This window comes from Eurypyga helias, unplaced genomic scaffold (assembly GCF_000690775.1).
Source record: "Eurypyga helias isolate BGI_N326 unplaced genomic scaffold, ASM69077v1 scaffold42084, whole genome shotgun sequence".
Classification (NCBI taxonomy): Eukaryota; Metazoa; Chordata; class Aves; order Eurypygiformes; family Eurypygidae; genus Eurypyga; species Eurypyga helias.
Window position 1 is genome coordinate 1 of NW_010248899.1, and position 18,484 is coordinate 18,484.

General features: G+C 43.6%; 1 protein-coding gene and 1 non-coding gene across 2 annotated transcripts; one reads left to right on the forward strand and one right to left on the reverse strand.

Moving 5' to 3' along the window:
- Nucleotides 1–372: 372 nt before the first annotated feature.
- Nucleotides 373–445, reverse strand: TRNAA-AGC. Its single transcript has one exon. It is a non-coding gene; the product is annotated as a tRNA-Ala (tRNA).
- A 3,126-nt stretch (nucleotides 446–3,571) lies between these two features.
- Nucleotides 3,572–13,552, forward strand: LOC104503091 (dnaJ homolog subfamily C member 5-like; the record flags this gene model as incomplete). Its single annotated transcript, XM_010151204.1, has 3 exons — nucleotides 3,572–3,787; nucleotides 7,729–7,903; nucleotides 13,458–13,552. Coding segments are annotated over 3 exons (486 nt in total), but the record flags the coding sequence as incomplete, so codon positions are not given.
- Between the last annotated feature and the right edge of the window lie 4,932 nt (nucleotides 13,553–18,484).

An 18,484-nucleotide genomic window follows, 5' to 3' on the forward strand; every position in this document is an offset into this window, starting at 1 on the left:
AGATCCTGAGGCAACTTCCCTGGAGACAGTTGCACTCTGCCCAGGCTCAACATTCCCACAGACCTCATCCCATCCTCAAGGAGAAATGCCTCCACTTCCTGACCTTTTGGTTGCCCTGCCCGGGTGTTCCATTTCCCTCATGTCTTTCCTCAAGCGGGAGGCTCAAAGCCGGACACAGTACTGGGGATGACATCTCCCCACTGTCAAGCAAAGAGGGATAATACAAATACCCCACGGACTGATCTTGATACAGACCAGGATGTCATTGTCCTCTGCAATGTCAGGACACATGACAGTCTCCCCACAGCCCTCAGAGGACAGAGAGTTCCCTGCCAAAGTGCCCTGCTCCAAGGCAAAGGGAATGAAAAGCAATGGAGAATGCGGGCATCGATCCCGCTGCCTCTCACATGCTAAGCGAGCGCTCTACCACTTGAGCTAATTCCCCATCCTACGGCCTCTGACTGAGGTCCCCTCCCTCGCCAGGCCCCCAGCCCTGACCCAGGCTGCCCTGCACACAAAGCCTGGGTCTCACTCCCACAGCTCCAGGCCGCAGCTCACTTTGCTGATGGAGCTGACCCCAGAGTAGACCAGTGCTCCAGTACCACCATCTCTTACCCAAAGTTCACTATTGACAGACTTGGCTGGTTGTCTTTCCCAGCTCAGGCCGGAGATGAAGGCTGGGCATGCCTTGACTTGGAGCCAGCTGGGCAGGGTCAAAAGGCAGAGGTGTCGCTTGGGCTGGGCAATTGCCAAAAGGGCACTCTTTCTCATGAGAGGTGAACCAGCGACCTAAGGATGGCCGTGCAAGGGAGCCTACAGTCCTCTGCTCCACCAGCTGAGCTATCGAAGGAATCATGGGGTCTTGCCCATTACCTTGCCTATCACACTCTCATCCTACACTTTCGTAGCCGCCACACAGCCTGATGCCTTGACTCCAACATCCTGATTCAAATCACCTCTCCTCCAGCATCACACCCTCATCATATCCACCCCTCCTACACCCTGATCTCACCTCTCACTCTAAGCCTTCCTTTGATAGAGGCTCTGAGAATATTTCTCTCATTTCATTTAAGTGAAAGTGCCCTATCCATTTTATTGGATGGCTATTTTACTACCTATTTTCACTTTTCACATTACTTGCTGCTTTGAAGGGGCCCAGTGGTCCCAGTGTGGTGAAAGACAAAGTTATTCCTAATGCGAGAAACCTGAATGGACATTAATTCATGGTTTTGGTATAGGATGTAGCCAACATACTCCTTTTTATTTGTCTCTCCATCTTTTGGTCTTCCTTTTTTTCTACTCATAATGAACCACGATTATCACATACGTAGGAATGTCACTTTTTTCAGGTACACACACGGAATCTTCTATATAGCTGATACTTTGGTTTATGTCACATAGTTATTGTCCTTACTTTTGTTGTTCCTTGTGTTGGACTTAACCGAGTCCTTTTTCTCACTTATTTGTGTACATAGATCCCTTTCCCATTACTAAATCTTCTCGAATTAGTATATGTCATCTTGGTGTGGAGGGAGTTGTTTTGTTAATGTGTTATTTTTAGTGAAGACAGTTTTACCAAAATCAAAGTAAGAACATATTGCAACTTTTGTTAGTTGTATTATGTTGAGAGTAGTTCTGTTAGTATTCTAAAACAATACTACATAAAGTGGGTGTGCAACTAATGTTTTTCACCTTTTGAAACTACATTTGGTTCAATTTTGGTTTTTTTTTAAATTGAGAATTTTGGAGATATGGAGTGGGAAGAAGCTGTCTTTGGGTCTGCTGGAAAGGAAAGAAAGGCTAGAGAATGATTGTCCAATGCCTGAAACCACACATGGATTTTCAAACTAATACCTCTTCCTTTTTTTTTTTTCTTCTAATTTCTGTGTTTTGTTTTCACCTAAGAAAAGGGGTAGATTGCATAAGCTACTTAAATACTTGGATGGCACTTAATGCCATTAGTCATGCAAGACAGCTTGTTTTTCCAGTTCTTCTATTTCATCTTTTATTATGTTTAAGGTACCAGATGTTAAATAGGAGTGGAAAATTATGTTTAAGGTACCACATACACAGTATTTTAAATATGACTGAGTGTAAAACCCTTTGTGCTATTCTAGACATTTTTAAGGAGTTACTTACGATATATGAGAAGATGAGTTCAGCATACAGAACTGAAGACATCATTGGCAGAGGCTGTTCCCAGGCTCATATTAGTCTTGATGTTGGCAGAATATCTCCAAGTCAAGAACTGTCATCGGGAGCAAAGTAGTTAGCTTTACTGGGGGAATAACCTGTAGTGGAACTTCACTGGAAAGTCAAACAGGACTCCATTTTGAGGTCAATTTTATTAGAGGAAGTGTGGGGACACTGCCGTGGCACCTCGAAGAATATTTTGGGGCATAACAGTCATGTCTAGCTCCTGAAACACTCAGGGAGAATATTTACGAAATGCAACGTAGCTTGACTGAGATGAGAATCTCAGTATTTAAAACAATGTTAAATCACTTCCGATGCCACTAGAGGTCAGCATTAACCATGAAATAGATGTTCTAAAACGTTACTGTCGGTTCTTCAAAGGGAGTTAAGATGTTTGGAGAGCTACACTCCCGTCTATGCTTGTTTTGCAAACACATGTGAGCTCACACTGCCAGTGCTTCAACAGGGTTGAGGTAAACCCTTTCTTCCCTAAGCTGTGCTTCCCTGGTGGTGTCTGAGAGCCAACAGTCCCACACTGTTCCCCTCAAGCTGTACTGTTCTCAGAGTCCACAGCACGGAGTACAGACAGGGGATAATGGCAGTACTGAGCCTTGTCCCAGCAAAGCCCTGCCATCAGCATAAACAGCCCCCAAGAGTTGACAGTCAGCTTCCACTGCTTTAAGTTCTGTCTCAGAAGTGCAACGGTGGGGAATTAGGCCCAAAGACAAACACATAAAACTGGACTTAACTCACTATGCCTTTCCACCTTGTGCTTCAGAAAGATGCATTCTTTCTATTGCAACTCCTAACTGTGTTTTCCATCATCGTTATCTGGGCTTCTGCAAACACAGACACTGATTACAGAATTCTAACTGAGCTGCTATTGATAGGCAATCAAATATAGAATTTCCTTTGCTGTAAAGAAGATAACGTGGGTGAGACAAATATTGTGATTATCATGTTATTAAACAACCTTTAAAAAATCTTTATCTTTGTTGAAACCTGCTAAATGATGCAAATCAGTTGGCACTCATAATGAAACAAATGCACATGATTTATTATCATGCCGCAATCTCTGCTTTCAGCGTATATCACTGTCACCTTTAACACGGCAGCTGACCTGTTACCAATACACAGGGTTCATGCTCAGTGTAAAGGAACATCTCTTTTAGCAACACTCTCACGCTCAGTCATTTTGTGACACTTTTCTTCCACTAAGCAAAACAGAGCTGGGAAAAAGGCGGCTGAATACATTGTTCAGAATTATTACATCTCTACAAAAACATTTTGTAGTGTTTTGTAAGTGTCTGTGTACATGCAAGCATACAGATGATTTATTTCCCTTCTGTTCTTTTTTTTTTTCTCCCTATGTTTAAGAAAACTGGCTCTGAAATATCATCCTGACAAGAATCCGGACAACCCAGAAGCTGCAGAAAAATTTAAAGAGATCAACAATGCTCATGCAACACTGACCGATCTGCCCAAGCGAAACATATATGACAAGTATGGATCATTAGGGCTCTATGTGGCAGAACAGTTTGGTGAGGAAAATGTTAACACCTACTTCATGCTCTCAAGCTGGTGGGCAAAGGTAAGCTGTTATTTTCTGTTGGAAATCAAATGTTACAATGCACACAGATAATTACATATGCAAGGAATCCCCTGAAAAACATGGCCTCTCCACAGTCTTAAACATAGTAGGATCTGAATCTAAACCACTACTTAAAGTTTAATTAAACAACAACATTATCTGGAAAATCAACAGTGGCAGAATGTAATGCCATCTCAGAATAGTGCTAATATACAATGTTTTCTTTTTCTTTCTAAACTTGGTAAGTCATTAAATAGACTGCATGTTTTATAACATTTTCAGACATTAATTAGATTTGAATCTGGCGCTCCAGGTTAATTTTGACTTTCTTTTCAGTAATGACTAAATAAAAATGACTCTGTTCAAAAATGAGAAGTCCCACCTGTGTGACAACAGTGCAAATTTAGCTGTTCCTTGCTATATATAGCACACCGTGTAAGTAAGCAATAATAATACATAACACTGTGATTATGGTGTCATATATGTGCCCTGGTGAGGGGGTGAGAGAAAGGAAATGGAAGAAAAGGTGAGAAAGGTGCAGTGGAGGAAGAGAGCAGGGATGTAAGAGAACGATGCATCAAAAAAATGGCATATTGCTCAAGGAAAAACACATCATGAGCTGTTCCAGTCATAAAGAAGTTGTGTTCATGTGCTCATGTCACTGGCTTACTCCGATGTTTGCATATGTCAACTTTGAGTGTTTCTGCAAATATTGAAAAGTTACAGAAATGTAACAAGCCAACAGAACTGCAAATGTGCAAAATCCACACTCTCCCCTCCTGTTTCCAGCAACAGGAAAGCAAGGACTCTGCTGGAATACATAGGAAAATTATCTGTACTGTGTGAAGCAAGCATGCTATGACAGCATTGATCTCAGACCCATGGAACATGAATTCCCATGTTCAGCACTGATCAGGCCAAGGCTTCACTGCCTCGCAGTTCCCTTTCAGACTGGGAAGTCACTTGGGCACTTTGTGGGTTTGAGAAGCCATAATTTGTCTGCTGAATCAGGCTGAGATGGAAGCAGCTCAGATGCAGAACCGTGAATGAAACTAATGAAATGACACTTGCAAAGGCTCAGTTGCACCCTCAGAAGCAGGCTGGAGGCTGCCTGCCAGCAGCTACTGTACCCAATAGGCTGGAATCCCAACCATGGCCACTGTTTTCTGCTGGGTCATTCCCTCTTTTCTTTACTATCCACCCGCTCCTTCAGCCTCTGTCACTGTTCAGGTGCCAGGAAACATTGCCTTAGAGCCAAGAGAGCAGCAGAATTGACTACTTTAACAGTCTTGGTAAACATGGTTTTCTTCACTGTTTGCTGCTTTTTTACCTTTTATCTACTCTTCTGCTTACTGATCATAAATGGAGATCTTATGAAATATAAAATCCTCTGTGGTTAGAAAATCAGAAATAACTGCTGTGGCTTTGACTCATAAAGAGAGCAGTGGAGAGCACAGAGAGAAAGTGGTAAGTGCTTAACAGCTGAAGGAGGAATGAGTGGATTGTTTCAAGGGAGCTATATCCCACAGGTGAGATGAGGTATGCTGTATAACCCAGCAAAAGTAATCATTGCTTCCTGGTTTTTAATAAGGGCGGGGGGGGAGGGAAGCAAAGCACATAGAGTCATTTGAGGATTGTCACAGGTGGTGTCTCTATCCCTTTCCCAACCCAAAATCTTGCCAACTCCAAAGCATCAACAGGCCACCAAATTGCTTTTTTTGCAAGCTAAGCTCACTACTCCTTGGCTTTTTTTAATGCACAAATGCTGGGTCAGTTCAGATTTTTATATTGGCCATTATAATACTATTTGGGTCCTATGCATCACCTGCAAATGACCTCTGGACCCCTAATTTCACCCATTCTGGTAGAAGACAGTAGGGACCACAGCTTTTGCTCATTATCTTTCTCTTCAACTATGAACATTCATGGCAAATCCTCTTCCCTATCACACGCATACTCAGAAAATCCGGCAATTGTGAAGAGGTGTATCATTAGCAGTAAGGAAACTCAAATGAAAGGAGAAATGCAAAGTGAAAATTACTTTTTTTCAGAGTGTCAGACTTCTTAGCAGGCATATAAAACTGGGAACATACTGACAGTGTAAGGGGAGCTTTAACTGTTTCACCACTGGCATGCATAGGATTTGGGTTTTTTAAATGTTTTAGCAAAAAACCCAGTAATTTTCCCTCTGTCATGAAGACAGTTTATTCATATCAATAAACTGATTCCTGACAACTATGATAATATAAGCAGAAGAAATCTTGAAGTATTTAAGGTATCATTAATTAATTCAAAACTATTTTTCCTTCTAAATGCTTTTACTCTGTTCTTTTTTTCATGCTACTCACTGTTTATCATATATATGATAAACAATCATAACTTATTTATGGGTTATGAGATTTTTAATAGTTTCAGATGTCTGTTGGAAGAAAAAAATTTTAAACCAGAAAGTCCAAGTCCTTTCCTTTCATTCAAGAGCACCTCTCTCCCTCTCGACATATGCTTATATTAATACTGGGCATGTAAATATTCTTATTAGCTTCAAAGATGCTCCAGTCAGCCCTCGCTAACATTGCCTGAGGCATGCATACATAACTGTTATTTACATAGCTTCATTGTCAAAATTTGACAATATCCTGATGTTTACTTTCTTCTTCAGCAGCATGTTTTATTATGAATATAATGAATAGTTAGTAAAGGGCAGATTGTAGAACTATACATGTAACTATAATGCCAAAGCCCGGCTATACCTCCAGCCCATATATACCTGGTGGCCACAAAGCTGTGCTGGCTTTATGTACACATTTCACATATCACCTTTGATTCGCTCTTCAGAAGTGTCACTGGGTTTCCTTGGCCCTTACACCACCATGTCCATGAAGAGACATGGAGGTTTCTCCTTTGCCACAAACATCTCATTGCAGGCCTGGATCTGCCCCACGTCAGGAGCCAGGCTGCTGTCCTGCACCCATGGAGCATGGGGCAGCAATGCCAGCCTAACGGTTCCCCTTCTGCAGCCCCCGTCCCACTGCTGTGACATGGCACACAGCCCCTACAGCGTGGAGCTGTGCTGTAAACCCAGGCAGTGACCTGCTCTGGAGGAAGAAAAGCTCCGTAAATTGAAGTTTTCTGGCTGTTGAATCTGTCTGAGACCTCTGCGCTCTGCCCCGGGCAGTTGTGCTGGCTCGGCTGAACCTCCACACTTTGTGCCACAGGGACAGGAGTGACCACATGGCAACGCAGATGGCAACTTCTTGCCGCCTGCGTGCCCAGATCAAGAAACCACAGCCCAAGGAGTCTAATTTAGGACTTGACACCTGTGTGCTCCTGCACAGGCTAATGGGGAGAAAGAGAGACACCCCTAGTGGGAAATTCAAAATCTCCTGGGGCTGAATCACCCTCTGGAAGGGCTTTTAACTTCCCATTGACTATGTGGGGAGACCATAGGGGCTGCAGTCTTAATTTGGATGCCTTAATTCAGTACCTGAAATTATGTGGGATGCAGCTGGGTCTTTGCTTCTTTTTTTCTCAGCTTTGTTATTGACAAGAACCTGCCAGTAAATAAGTGTTTGCGAAAATGATCTTGGGCAAATGAGTCATTTATAAGGTGGAAATGAGTCATTTTAAGGTGGGTGGGGTTTTGCATACCACCTGGAAGTTTCTTCCGAGGGCTGTCAGCTGAAGACAGACTTTCAAAAGTTGAGCATGTGTGGGCCTGTTGGTTGGTGTCTTCTTTGTGGACATGGTCCTGAGTGGCAAGCGGGGGCTGGTGGGTGAAGATCTGACCCTTGTCCAGGGGTTCCAGCAGCTGGACTCTTCTGAGTGCCAAGCACTTAGGAACCCAAGTTCCTTTGACGATTTGCCTTCAGCTGCAAAAGGCTGTCATGAGCTTCAGGAAGGTCATTGCTCATGGAGTTTTCCTCCCACTGTGTTTAATCCAGGGCCTGTTTGCAGTCTGTGGCCTTCTGACGGGCTGCTACCTCTGCTGCTGCCTCTGCTGCTGCTTCAACTGCTGCTGTGGAAAATGTAAACCCAAAGCACCCGAAGGGGAAGAGCATGAGTTTTGTGTGTCTCCAGAAGATCTGGAAGAGCAAATTAAGAATGACATGGAAAGAGGTGTGTATTATGGGGGCTTACTGTATGGCAAAGCTGTTCAAAACAATCTTTAAAGCCCGTAGGCCAGATGCACTGCTCATGATGCTGAGGCTGCTTTGGGACATCAGTGGAGACATGCCAATTCGCTCTAGCTAACACCGTGACCTGATGAACTTCCTAGATTGTGTGTCAATGAAAACTAAATTTATGGCACTAACAATTAAGTATCCCCGGTATCTCTTATAAGACACTTAAACATCAGGGCTCATCTTAAGAGACAATGTTCACCCTCTAGCCCCCATACCTACGTTGCTTCATGTCCTAGACCCTATACTCACACACTAGGCTCTGCCTGGACTGGTGCTCGCCATATCTGATCTGCCTGAATAAGCTGTCATTCAGTTTTTATTAATGTAGTATTTATCACTGACTGTGATGGGCCAACTGTACCCATCCAAGAAAAGGCTTTAAGAAAAGATGCAAAGTTTCCATGGGTAAGGTTGCACAGTAACCTCATACAGTTTGTGTGGGAGCTGCGGCAGTCCTGTCCCTCTCCTATCCAGCCCCCAAGCTACTCTCTCTTCTTCTCTGGAAGTAGTAATTGTGCTGCCTTACCAAGAGCCAGGTCTTGGATAAGATCCAGGTGAAAAACTAATCCTCTCAAAAATGTGTGTGGTTCCCTGTCCATTTAACTCCCTACCATGCCTCATGGTGGGGCAGGCCAAGTGCTAATGCTGGCTCAAAGAAGGGAGAAAGAGCACACGTCCAGGAACATGGGCTGGGGGCAGCGGGAGCCCCTTCACAGCAGGTGACTTCATTCCTTGACTTTCCTGTGTCCCCGAGACGCAAACACAGGTTTGGGCTATACCAAAGGATCATGATAGTGATTTTCTAATTTGGCACTGGAGTGACTTATGTATTTTGAACAAAGAGCCCTGTCCTAGTCTGCTAAAGTGGGGCAGAGTTTTGCCTTCAACATCAGTGGAAGCAAAAAGATCTCAAAGCGGTTAGATGTGGACACCCACAGGGCACCCTGAGAGAGGCCATGATCTTTGCTCCAGCAATAAGAGGCCATGGCATGGGGCTGAGATCACTTTTCAGTTGCAAATTTATATGAACTATGATTAGGATTATGTTTTTTATGAGGAAGGACGTAAGCAGTCAAGCTCACTCTTTTTCGCTTCCATTGTTATGGAAGGTCTTACGCTGTTATACTCTTACGTTTATTATGCTTAAATTAGCACTGCCAGATTGCAAATGTCATGTTCCCTTAGCGGGAAGAACTTTTTTCCCCCCAACTTTTCACACAAATTTACTCTTCCATAAATATGTAACAAAACACTTGTAGTAGTTGAAACAAATGCTATTTATAACTGATATGCCAACTTATGGTGGTGTTTTTAAATTGGTTTTGCCTAGAGGCATAAAAAACAAATACAGTCAGCCTAAAAATTGATCATACTTGATCAGTCTCTGTAAAGGCAACAAAAACTTATAGTGAAAGCTTCATAACCACAATGCATTATTTGAAATAAATGCAATATACTCTATGACATTAGGCATCTGGAACATGCAAATTTAAAATGGGTCTTCATATTTATGGGTCTGTGACACCAAAGACAAGTTTGAAATATGAAGATGGAACTTTGAAGGAAAATAATTTCTTAATTCTGCCTTTTTTTGTAATTTTGCTCTCTCTCAAAATCCAGCATGAAATTTCTTAGTCGCAGGAAAGAAATTGTTCCCTCCTTCCAGCACAAGTGGCGTTTATTGGTGTTCAGTAATTTTTAGGCCACCTTCCCATCCCACCACTCCCATCAAGTCTCACTGAGATATCAATTTTTAACAATAATTAACAATGTTTAGCAAAGTACTAGTCTGAAAAATTAACAGACTGTGGAATTGCGTGTTTTAAGTATTTTGAAGACATTAGTACATCTACAGGTATGGCCTGGAGAAAACTAGGTGTTTCTACTTTTTCTACCCTTCTCTTCAATCTTGATACATTTTCCTACCAATCAACATCAGCTTTCTTCAGTAGAGTAAAATTCTCTGTGTTTTAAAATCAGATTAAAGGAGAGCAAAATATCAGTAATAAAATAAAAAACTTCATGACAGAGGATAATGTGAGCAACTTTTCTACAGCTGAAAATAAAATAGATACCTCATTTAGAAAAATGAATGATAACCAGCTTAAACTGCACTTCCTCCTTTCCCACACCCCACACACCCCCCTCACCCCCATTATTTTAGGGAGGCTGGCCAAAAAGATGCAGCTGACTTACAATGGCAAAGATTGGGCTTTTCCACCAAATATTTTCAAATGTTAGGCCATGGAAATGAATACTCGTTGCTTCCTTTATCTAAATAATAGAAATGCTCCTGTAGATAATTCAGCAGCAAACTGTAATCACTCCTGCAGCAGATTTCATTTTGAAAGAGGAAATCCTATTAGGATCCAAATTCTTTGTATGCCCTCTGCCCACAGACTGAGCATTCTAGGTGCTAATTAATTTATTTGCTTCCTGCTGTCCCCAGTATTATTGCTAGCCAGAACATTTTTTGCTATGGTCAAAATGCAGATTCTCCAGCTAAGGCCATACTTTAATTTATCCAAATGTTTTGTAGTCAGGCATTACTTTTCTGAGGAATGTAACATTGATAAAACATTACCATTCCTGATGCAAAAAGCCTCTGAGAGCGAGTCTCCACCAGTTGTTGCTGCGCTCAGTGGGAGCTGCTCGGAGCTGGTTGTACTGCACAGAAGAGGCAATATGTGTGTGGTGGGAGTGGAGATTTAGACTTCATCTTTTAAATTGACACAACAGTATTAATTATCAGAGTCACTCATATTTCTCCTTAACAAAATCAAGGTGTTACAGAGTTCACTTCCTTCCTCAAATGAACATACTATAAACCATAGTTATTAGGGAGAATGATATGTGAGGCCAAAAATTCAGTGATCCGTTCCCTAAAATGTAAAAGTAAAGGAAGTTGTCCCTGAAATCAACACAAACACGTCAAAGGCTTAAATTCTCATGAAATGGCATATCCCTCTAGAATAAAGTTGTATTCAAATGTATTTGACAAGTGCCAGCGCTCAGCTAGTTGTGTATCTGCTGTGAGAGATTTGTTTTACAGCAGGTATTCCCATGAGTACCATTACCATCAGAACTGTAGGAAAATAGGGGTTTGCAAGACCTGGCCTGTACTTAGGTTACAGTGATTTCTTCCCTTGACTATTGATTTGTAGCACAGAAGGACTATGGCCTAATGCACAATGAAAGATCAAAAAATAAATCTTATATTTGGATAGTTACATTTTAAACATGACATTTTTTAGCATTTCAGATCAAATATGACATTAAAACAGCATTACAAAGAGTAATCTGTGGTATCATGCCATGATGTGAGGGGTGACCTGCAAAAATACGCTGGCAGAGGGAAGCATCACTTGCTTGTCTGCAGCACGGACGCGTGCAAGTGTTCATCACTTTCACTCGTGCGCACGGGGCAGGTTGCCAGATTTTGCTTCCGCTTAAGTCAGTGGCAAACCTTTTGTCAACTTCTGTGGTCCCAAAGGAGGTGCTGTTAGAATTCGGACTGCTTTGGTACTTCTGGCTGTAATGATGCGCTCAAAGCAGTTTGGTAGGTTTGTTCTCCTCTACTGTTCGGTTATCACTGTAAGAACAAAGTAAGGCATTTCTAGCCCAGCTTTCGTTTTCCAGAAAATTGAAAAAAAAAAAAGAATCTGAATAACAAAATACTTTCCCAGCTCAGAAGCAACAAGTTTTTAGCACTTCATTGTCTCCTCAGCACTCCATATGATACCAATGTAGGCGAAGAGTGAGCAAGAGCTATCTATAGACAACAGTTTAAACTGAATTCTGCCGCACCTCCATTCTGCAGTTCTCCATTAGCAGGCTATATTTGTACACTTTATTTTACCACGAGTCCCTGTTCTGATAAAAACGGGTATCAAGAAGGGTGTGGGCAGCAAAATACTTGGGGACGGTGTCAGCTCAGAACTGCCTGCAGATTGGCTGGTAGCATCACAACATATTTGCTGTCGGTCCTTTTCTCTTGTTGCACATCTGGGTATCACAGCAAAATGAACTGCTCATCTCTGCCCTCCATCAACGATCTCCCATGAAATGAACAACTCGGAGGCGGCAGAGAGTGGGAGGGAGTGCTGCTCAGAAATCCAGAAAATACACAGTAACTTAAAAATGGGTTGGAACTGCCAAACTAATCTGAGCTCGAGCTGAGCTCTAAGCATTAATTACTCATATACTTTGAGAAGTTATGAAACATGTCTGTCTTTGACCTTGTGTCTAAATACAGAATTGCCCATACAGAGAAGCTGCTTGGCATTTAATCATTTTTGCCTTTCACCTTGACAGAGTCAAAGTTGTTCTACCCCCACTGAGAGGAAGCCGTATGGCACGCAATTAGATTCCTGCTCCGGGTTAAGTTACTCCTGTACATTACATCTTTTGCCCATGATTCATCCCATCAACTGTCATGTAAACAGGAGGAAATATCAGATGAGGTTTTTTTTTCTGAACATTTGGTCATTTGGCGCAAAAAAAAAGTCATTATTTGTATTCAATTAGTGTGAAGGCTGTGCTAGTATCAAGATATAGATAGCCCAAAATTTTTCATATGAAAACACTTCACTGAGATGGCTAAACCTTTAAAAGTCAGTCTCTGAGTCTTCTGTTCCCTCTTCCCTCCCACAAAAAAAAAGGTGGGTTGGAAAGGGGCCCAGGAGAAGGGCAGCCAAACCTTGTTCATTATCAGAGGGAACACAACAGTCATCAGGGAACTCTGGAAGGACTTCACTTTCCTTCACTCGACAACAAATCCTTTTTTTAACAGATATACTGGGAAACCAAAGACATAACTGCATGGAATGAGAAAGTACAAAGCAGTAAGGATTTATATAGTGATAATATGAAGTTTTGGCAGTTCTGAACTCATTAAAACAGTAATTCTCAATAACCTATTGTACATGTATTACATAAGACTTCAAAATGGAATTTAACTTTTTTTTTTTAACGAGCTGGCTTTCAGGATATATGTGATTTCTTCCCTCTCAAGTATATTACTGCTCACACATTTTTTTCCTTTTAACTCTCTTCTTTCTTTACTGTTAACTTTGCCTTCTTCAAGACTCATTTCTAGCCCATTCTCACAAACGCTGTCAAGGTTAGTGCCTGCTGATTCACAACGGTGCTCATTATATTCAGACATTTGCAGGAACAAGCATTTGCAATTGGAACAGGCAAGAACCCTTACCCTGCAATCTCTGCAAAGCCCCAGGTACAGCCAATGTCCAGTTTAATAACAACAGCAACAGTCACCCAGAAATATGCCATTACACATTGACAAGGAGTAAGCACCTGTAGACTCGGTGTGGGCATTGCCATCTCTTCAGTAGGCACACAGCTGCCTGTGAAGGTTAAACCGTAGCCAAAGCAGCAGATGAAACGTGGTGGTGATAACAAGAAATTTGACTTTGGTATCAAGTGAAAGATTCTTAAAATAACTTTTGTCCTCCTCCCTAATTTAGATGGAGAAACTCCTATCGTGCTTCAGCCGACTAACGCAACCGAGAAGACGCAGCTAATAGGGGACAGCCATCGGAGTTATCACACAGACCCCTAGAGCGGGCAAACATGACCTGTTGGTACTTCCCAGCAACTGTCACGGTGAGATAAAACATGTGATAAGCTCTGCAGCTTGTACGCGTAGTTGTCTTTAAGCTACTCAAGAGTAACCTCAGAGTAATTTCGTATCAAGGCAGAATCTCCCTCTAGGCCACTTCCAGTAGGTTGATATCTGCACTCTGGAAGGAGATACCTGTGGCCAGTACAGAGCTCTACAGCCCAGCATGCTGGTCTCTCATGGCTTCAAACTGCCAGGCTCAGCATGGTCTTTCCCTCTAATAATGCTCCCTTTGGTGCAGTTGCCCTCCTCCCTGCCCTCAGCTGGGGTTTCACCTCCCAGACACAGTCCTGGGTCCATTTTCCAGACACATCCGGCTCCTTGTCCTGGGAAAGTTCCTCACATGCAGCAGTTTTGCTGGATGTGAGATGTGCCTTAAATAAGCACTCTTTGGAAAGCAACTAGCAGCTCACTGGGGCCCAGCCCCCAACAATTATCAACCTGAGCCAGGACAAAGTACTCGGGGATCATTCTGCTGGTGGTTACAATGCAGGTCACTCCAAATCCAGGAGCCTCATCCAGCACCAGAAGCACACATAGGTTCTGTGTCCTCCCCTGCACAAGCTGTAAACCTGGGAGGTGGTGGGCAAACACCCTGTGGAGAGGGAAGCTGGCCCTGGGCTGCCCCAGAACCTCTCTCCTCTCCCTGTAGCCGGTGACAGCCCCGTGGCAAAGCTCCCCCTGCTCCAGCCTGGACAGGCCTGCCGCCCATGCCAGGCAGCCCCAGCTCCTCCGGCTGCAGCTGCGATGTGCTGGAAATTAGTCCCCAGCCAACAGCTTTCTGCCAGCTTGCTTATTACACCGTGCCCCTGGCTGCCATCCCAGTGCCCCACTGGCACTGGGCTAGGAGCCACCATAGCACTGGCACCAGGGCTGTGGGAGCAGCAAGGACTTGGCAAGGCAAGCAAGCAGCAGAGGAGCGACCGTTCTCCTCGCAGCCTGGCTTATCGGGGCGAGCCTGGGTCCTCCCCTTTGCTCCATGCACAGGGGCTTTAGAAGCACATGACATGATTTTAGACAAAGAGGTAGGGATGAGATCTAGGTTCAGGTGTACTGCTGCACAAACCAGTGGAGATACATGTGGTGTGGCTAGAGCAAGCATGAAGAAATTAGTCCTCTAATTTGTAAGAGATAAGGAAATACCTCTGAGATCTTAAACTTAGCACTTCACCTGTTTGACCTAGTAGTTAAAACTCAGACAGCTGAATTTCTCTTTACTGATCATGTTACATCAATCATAGTCTGTTCTGTGCATTTGCTAGTTTTTTTCCTCTAATCACAGGGCTGCTGTTGAAAGGGGGTGTTGTGGTTTAACCCAGAAGCAGCTAAACACCACACAGCCATTCCCTCACTCTCCCCATGCCCTGCCCTCACAGTGGCATGGGGAAGAGAACTGGGAAAAGAACGTAAAATTTGTGGGTTGAGAAAATGACAATTTAATAGGGCAGAAAAAGAAAGGAAAATTAATAAGCAGCATGACATCATATGGCATGATATCATATATCATATGGTATCCCTTTGGCCAGTTTGGGTCACCTGTCCCAGCTGTGCACCCTCCCAGCTTCTTGTGCATTTCCTCGCTGGCAGAGCATGGGTAGCTGAAAAGTCCTTGACTTAGCATTAGCACCACTCAGCAACAACCAAAACATCAGAGGTTTATCAACATTATTCTCATGCTAAATCCAAAACACAGCACCATACCAGCTACTAGAAAGAAAATTAACTCTATCCCAACCAAAACCAGGGGAGGGGGATGTAATTTACCACTAAATTATATAGCCAGTGAATATATAGCTAGTCAAAAGTGTTATTCCCTTCCTTAAAATTGGATTCTGTGGTTGTGAAACATTATTGTCTTCCTTCTATTCTCACCTTGCACATCAAATGTCATTCAGTGACAGTTAAATATATGGGAAAAGAGTGTGTTTCATAGCACTAGCTATAACTCCAAACTCAAGAAATAGTACTTTTAACATTTCTTTAAAGTTCCCATAACACACGAGCATTTTAAGAGCCATTAATTCCAGTTCAGGTTATATATCTGTTCCCCAGACACAGGCACTGGGGCCAGCTAATGCTCACACTGCCCTCAGAAACACCCCTGTTTTTCTGCTTCAGAGAAGAGGGGAAGCCCTGGTACAGGCTCTCATTCCTCTTTGTCCTCAGCTGCATGCTGCAAATGATTCTGGAGGCCACTCATACGTATGTAAATCCAGACTGCTGTCCTGCCTGCCCAGTGGTGCCAGGGGATGTGCCCATCCATCCCGATGGTCCCGGGGGAGGAGGGTTGGTGACACCATCCTGCTGCAGAGGCAACGTCACCCCAGCATGCACATTCCCAGAGGTAGCCGAGTGCTGCAAACCTTCACGCATCAGACCATGTGTGCGTTGGGGTGCTAGTGCTGTGAGACGGGCAGTCCATGAAGTACGTGCTGGGGGTCACCAGCACCCACTCGCCACAGTGCTCACACACACATCTTTTGGCTTTCTGCGCTATTCACCTCTGTGTGACGTTTGCTCTGGTGTAAGCCGTCATCACCAAAGGAGGAGGGAGAGCACGTAGTGTGTGACAAATCTGCAGGCCAAGTAATTTCTGAAGTTGTGCTGCTGGTAGAGAAATTCACCGCGAAAGCGTGCACATGCTGCATAGTGACTATTTCCAGTAGAGACGGAGAAGGCATTGGGAGAAAAGTCTAGAGTAAAGCTACACCCTATACCTGGAGTCATTTCCCATGTGAAATCATTCCCCCTACTCTCACGGAAGTCACTGAGAATTGCACCCTTGATTTCAACAACTGCTACGGATCAGGCCTAAAGCCAGGGAGGGAAAGGTAAATCTCAGATTAGCAAAAGCAACCAGATTTTTTTGCATGCAACACCCTCAATGCCCACAAAGACCTCACTCTACTCTACAGGCCAGATCCAAAGTTTACTAACATCAAGGAAATGATTTCCATAGGCTCGAGTTGTACCATAAGTCATGTGGTTCCTATTCACTCTTTCTAAATCAGAGATTGGGAAAGATTTGTGACTCGATCTCGCAGTGTGATGCAAGTATGGACAAGCTGCCACACTTGCAAAGCGCTCTTACTGACACGGGATCTCTACAGGAGAGTCACAGTGTATTACCTCAGGTAGCCAAAAACCTCCAAACAAACCAGTGACCAAGGCTCTGAGTGGGTTATCCAGGACTTGCGGCCTAAACACCTGAGTATCTGAAACCATGGTTTAATTCCAAAGAGGAAACATAGTTTTCAGAGTACCAGAGCATTTGTTTCTTTCTCTGCCATCAGGATCAGCTCTTCCAAGGACACATGGAGGAAGGATGAATAAGGATTTAGCTCTTCAACGCGATTTTACCCATTTGTCTGCTTTTCAGAAAAGTTCCTAACGTGAACATAGCTATGCTTACATGATCTGTTTCTGTGTAAAGTTGCACGCCCATTAATCTTCTCAAATGTACAGATCCTCAAAATTTTGTTCTGTTCTGTATGTAAAGTAATATTCATTCAAACCTACCTTTGCTGTCAACCACTCTAATAAAAGTTGTATGTATCAACTGTAGCACTGCCTTTACTTTTCCACACTATCAACAGCTTAATTCCAGTAACAGCTGTTGAGACAACTGCCCAGAATCACAGCTTTGTACCCCGACAAGTGGCAGCACAGGCTTTCCCCAAAGAGGAACTTGGCCTTGTGTTGCAGCAGATGTACCTACCTATGCAAAGCAGCCAGAGCTATAGCCGCACATTGCCAACCTCTCATATATTGCAGAATGCTTCTCTGCGTAAAAAAAAAACCAAACATCAGCAGTGTGATGAAGTGATGAAACACGGTAGTTTTACTGGTATCGGTTCCTATTTGGAATGATTTCCCCCAGCAAAGGGCACAAAGTGAAACCGTGATGCTGCTGAGGACAATGACAGACATCCCCTGAACTTCCCTGGGGCTGGCCTCCCACTCGAGATTTTGCACCTGTCCGAGAGCCAGCGGAGAGTGCCAGGTAGTCTGGGCCTGCTATGCTGCAGGTGTATTTCTCACTAGATGGTATCCAGTCTCGGTGCCCACAGAAGCCCAGTCATTTGAAAAATGGACAAGGGGCAGCTGTTTTGCCTGGATGTATTCTGAACACACTGTCCTTTTGCGTGCTCGGGTAGTGACTCATACCTAGATTCACTCAAAATGCTGAATGGAAAAAACATCACAGGAGATTTAGGCCCACCATCAGCATAACCAGTTATTTAGGTAGTTTGTGCACTTTTCTCCCTACAAGTTCATTGCATCAATCACTCCGCTTAATCCAAAAACCATCAAACGTTATTGTATGTCATTTAATTTCATCACTTACCTTCCCTCAGAATTAATACCCAAAGTACGGGCATGATTTCAGCCCAAAAGAATTACATTTCTGTCTCTTTTCAGAATTCATTCGCAAAAAATGAAGAAGCATGCAAGACAGCACAGTTACTGATCTTAGGCTATGCTACCATTTTCTATGGAAAATAAAACGTTCATTGTGCTGTTACAGAGCAGGGAGAAGGACCACGGCCACGAGTAACCCCCTTCCTTCTCTCCAGGAGCTGGAGTCAGCTAAATGCTCACACCCAGCGTCTCCTGTCGCTTCGGGAGCGCTGAACAGGGGCAGTTTCATACAGGAGGACTCACTCCTTCCTTGCCAGGGTCACCAGCCCTGGGGCTGGGGAGGCAATGACATGGGGCAACCAGACACTGACCGGTAATGACACGCAATCTCTCCCCAGCAGAGGTAACACATGCTAAGCGTCACCTGCCTGGATTTGGAAACGTATGCCTCTTGTGGGAGCACGTAAGTGTGTAAGTACTTCCTATTGGAAGAAGGGGCAAGCATCTTGG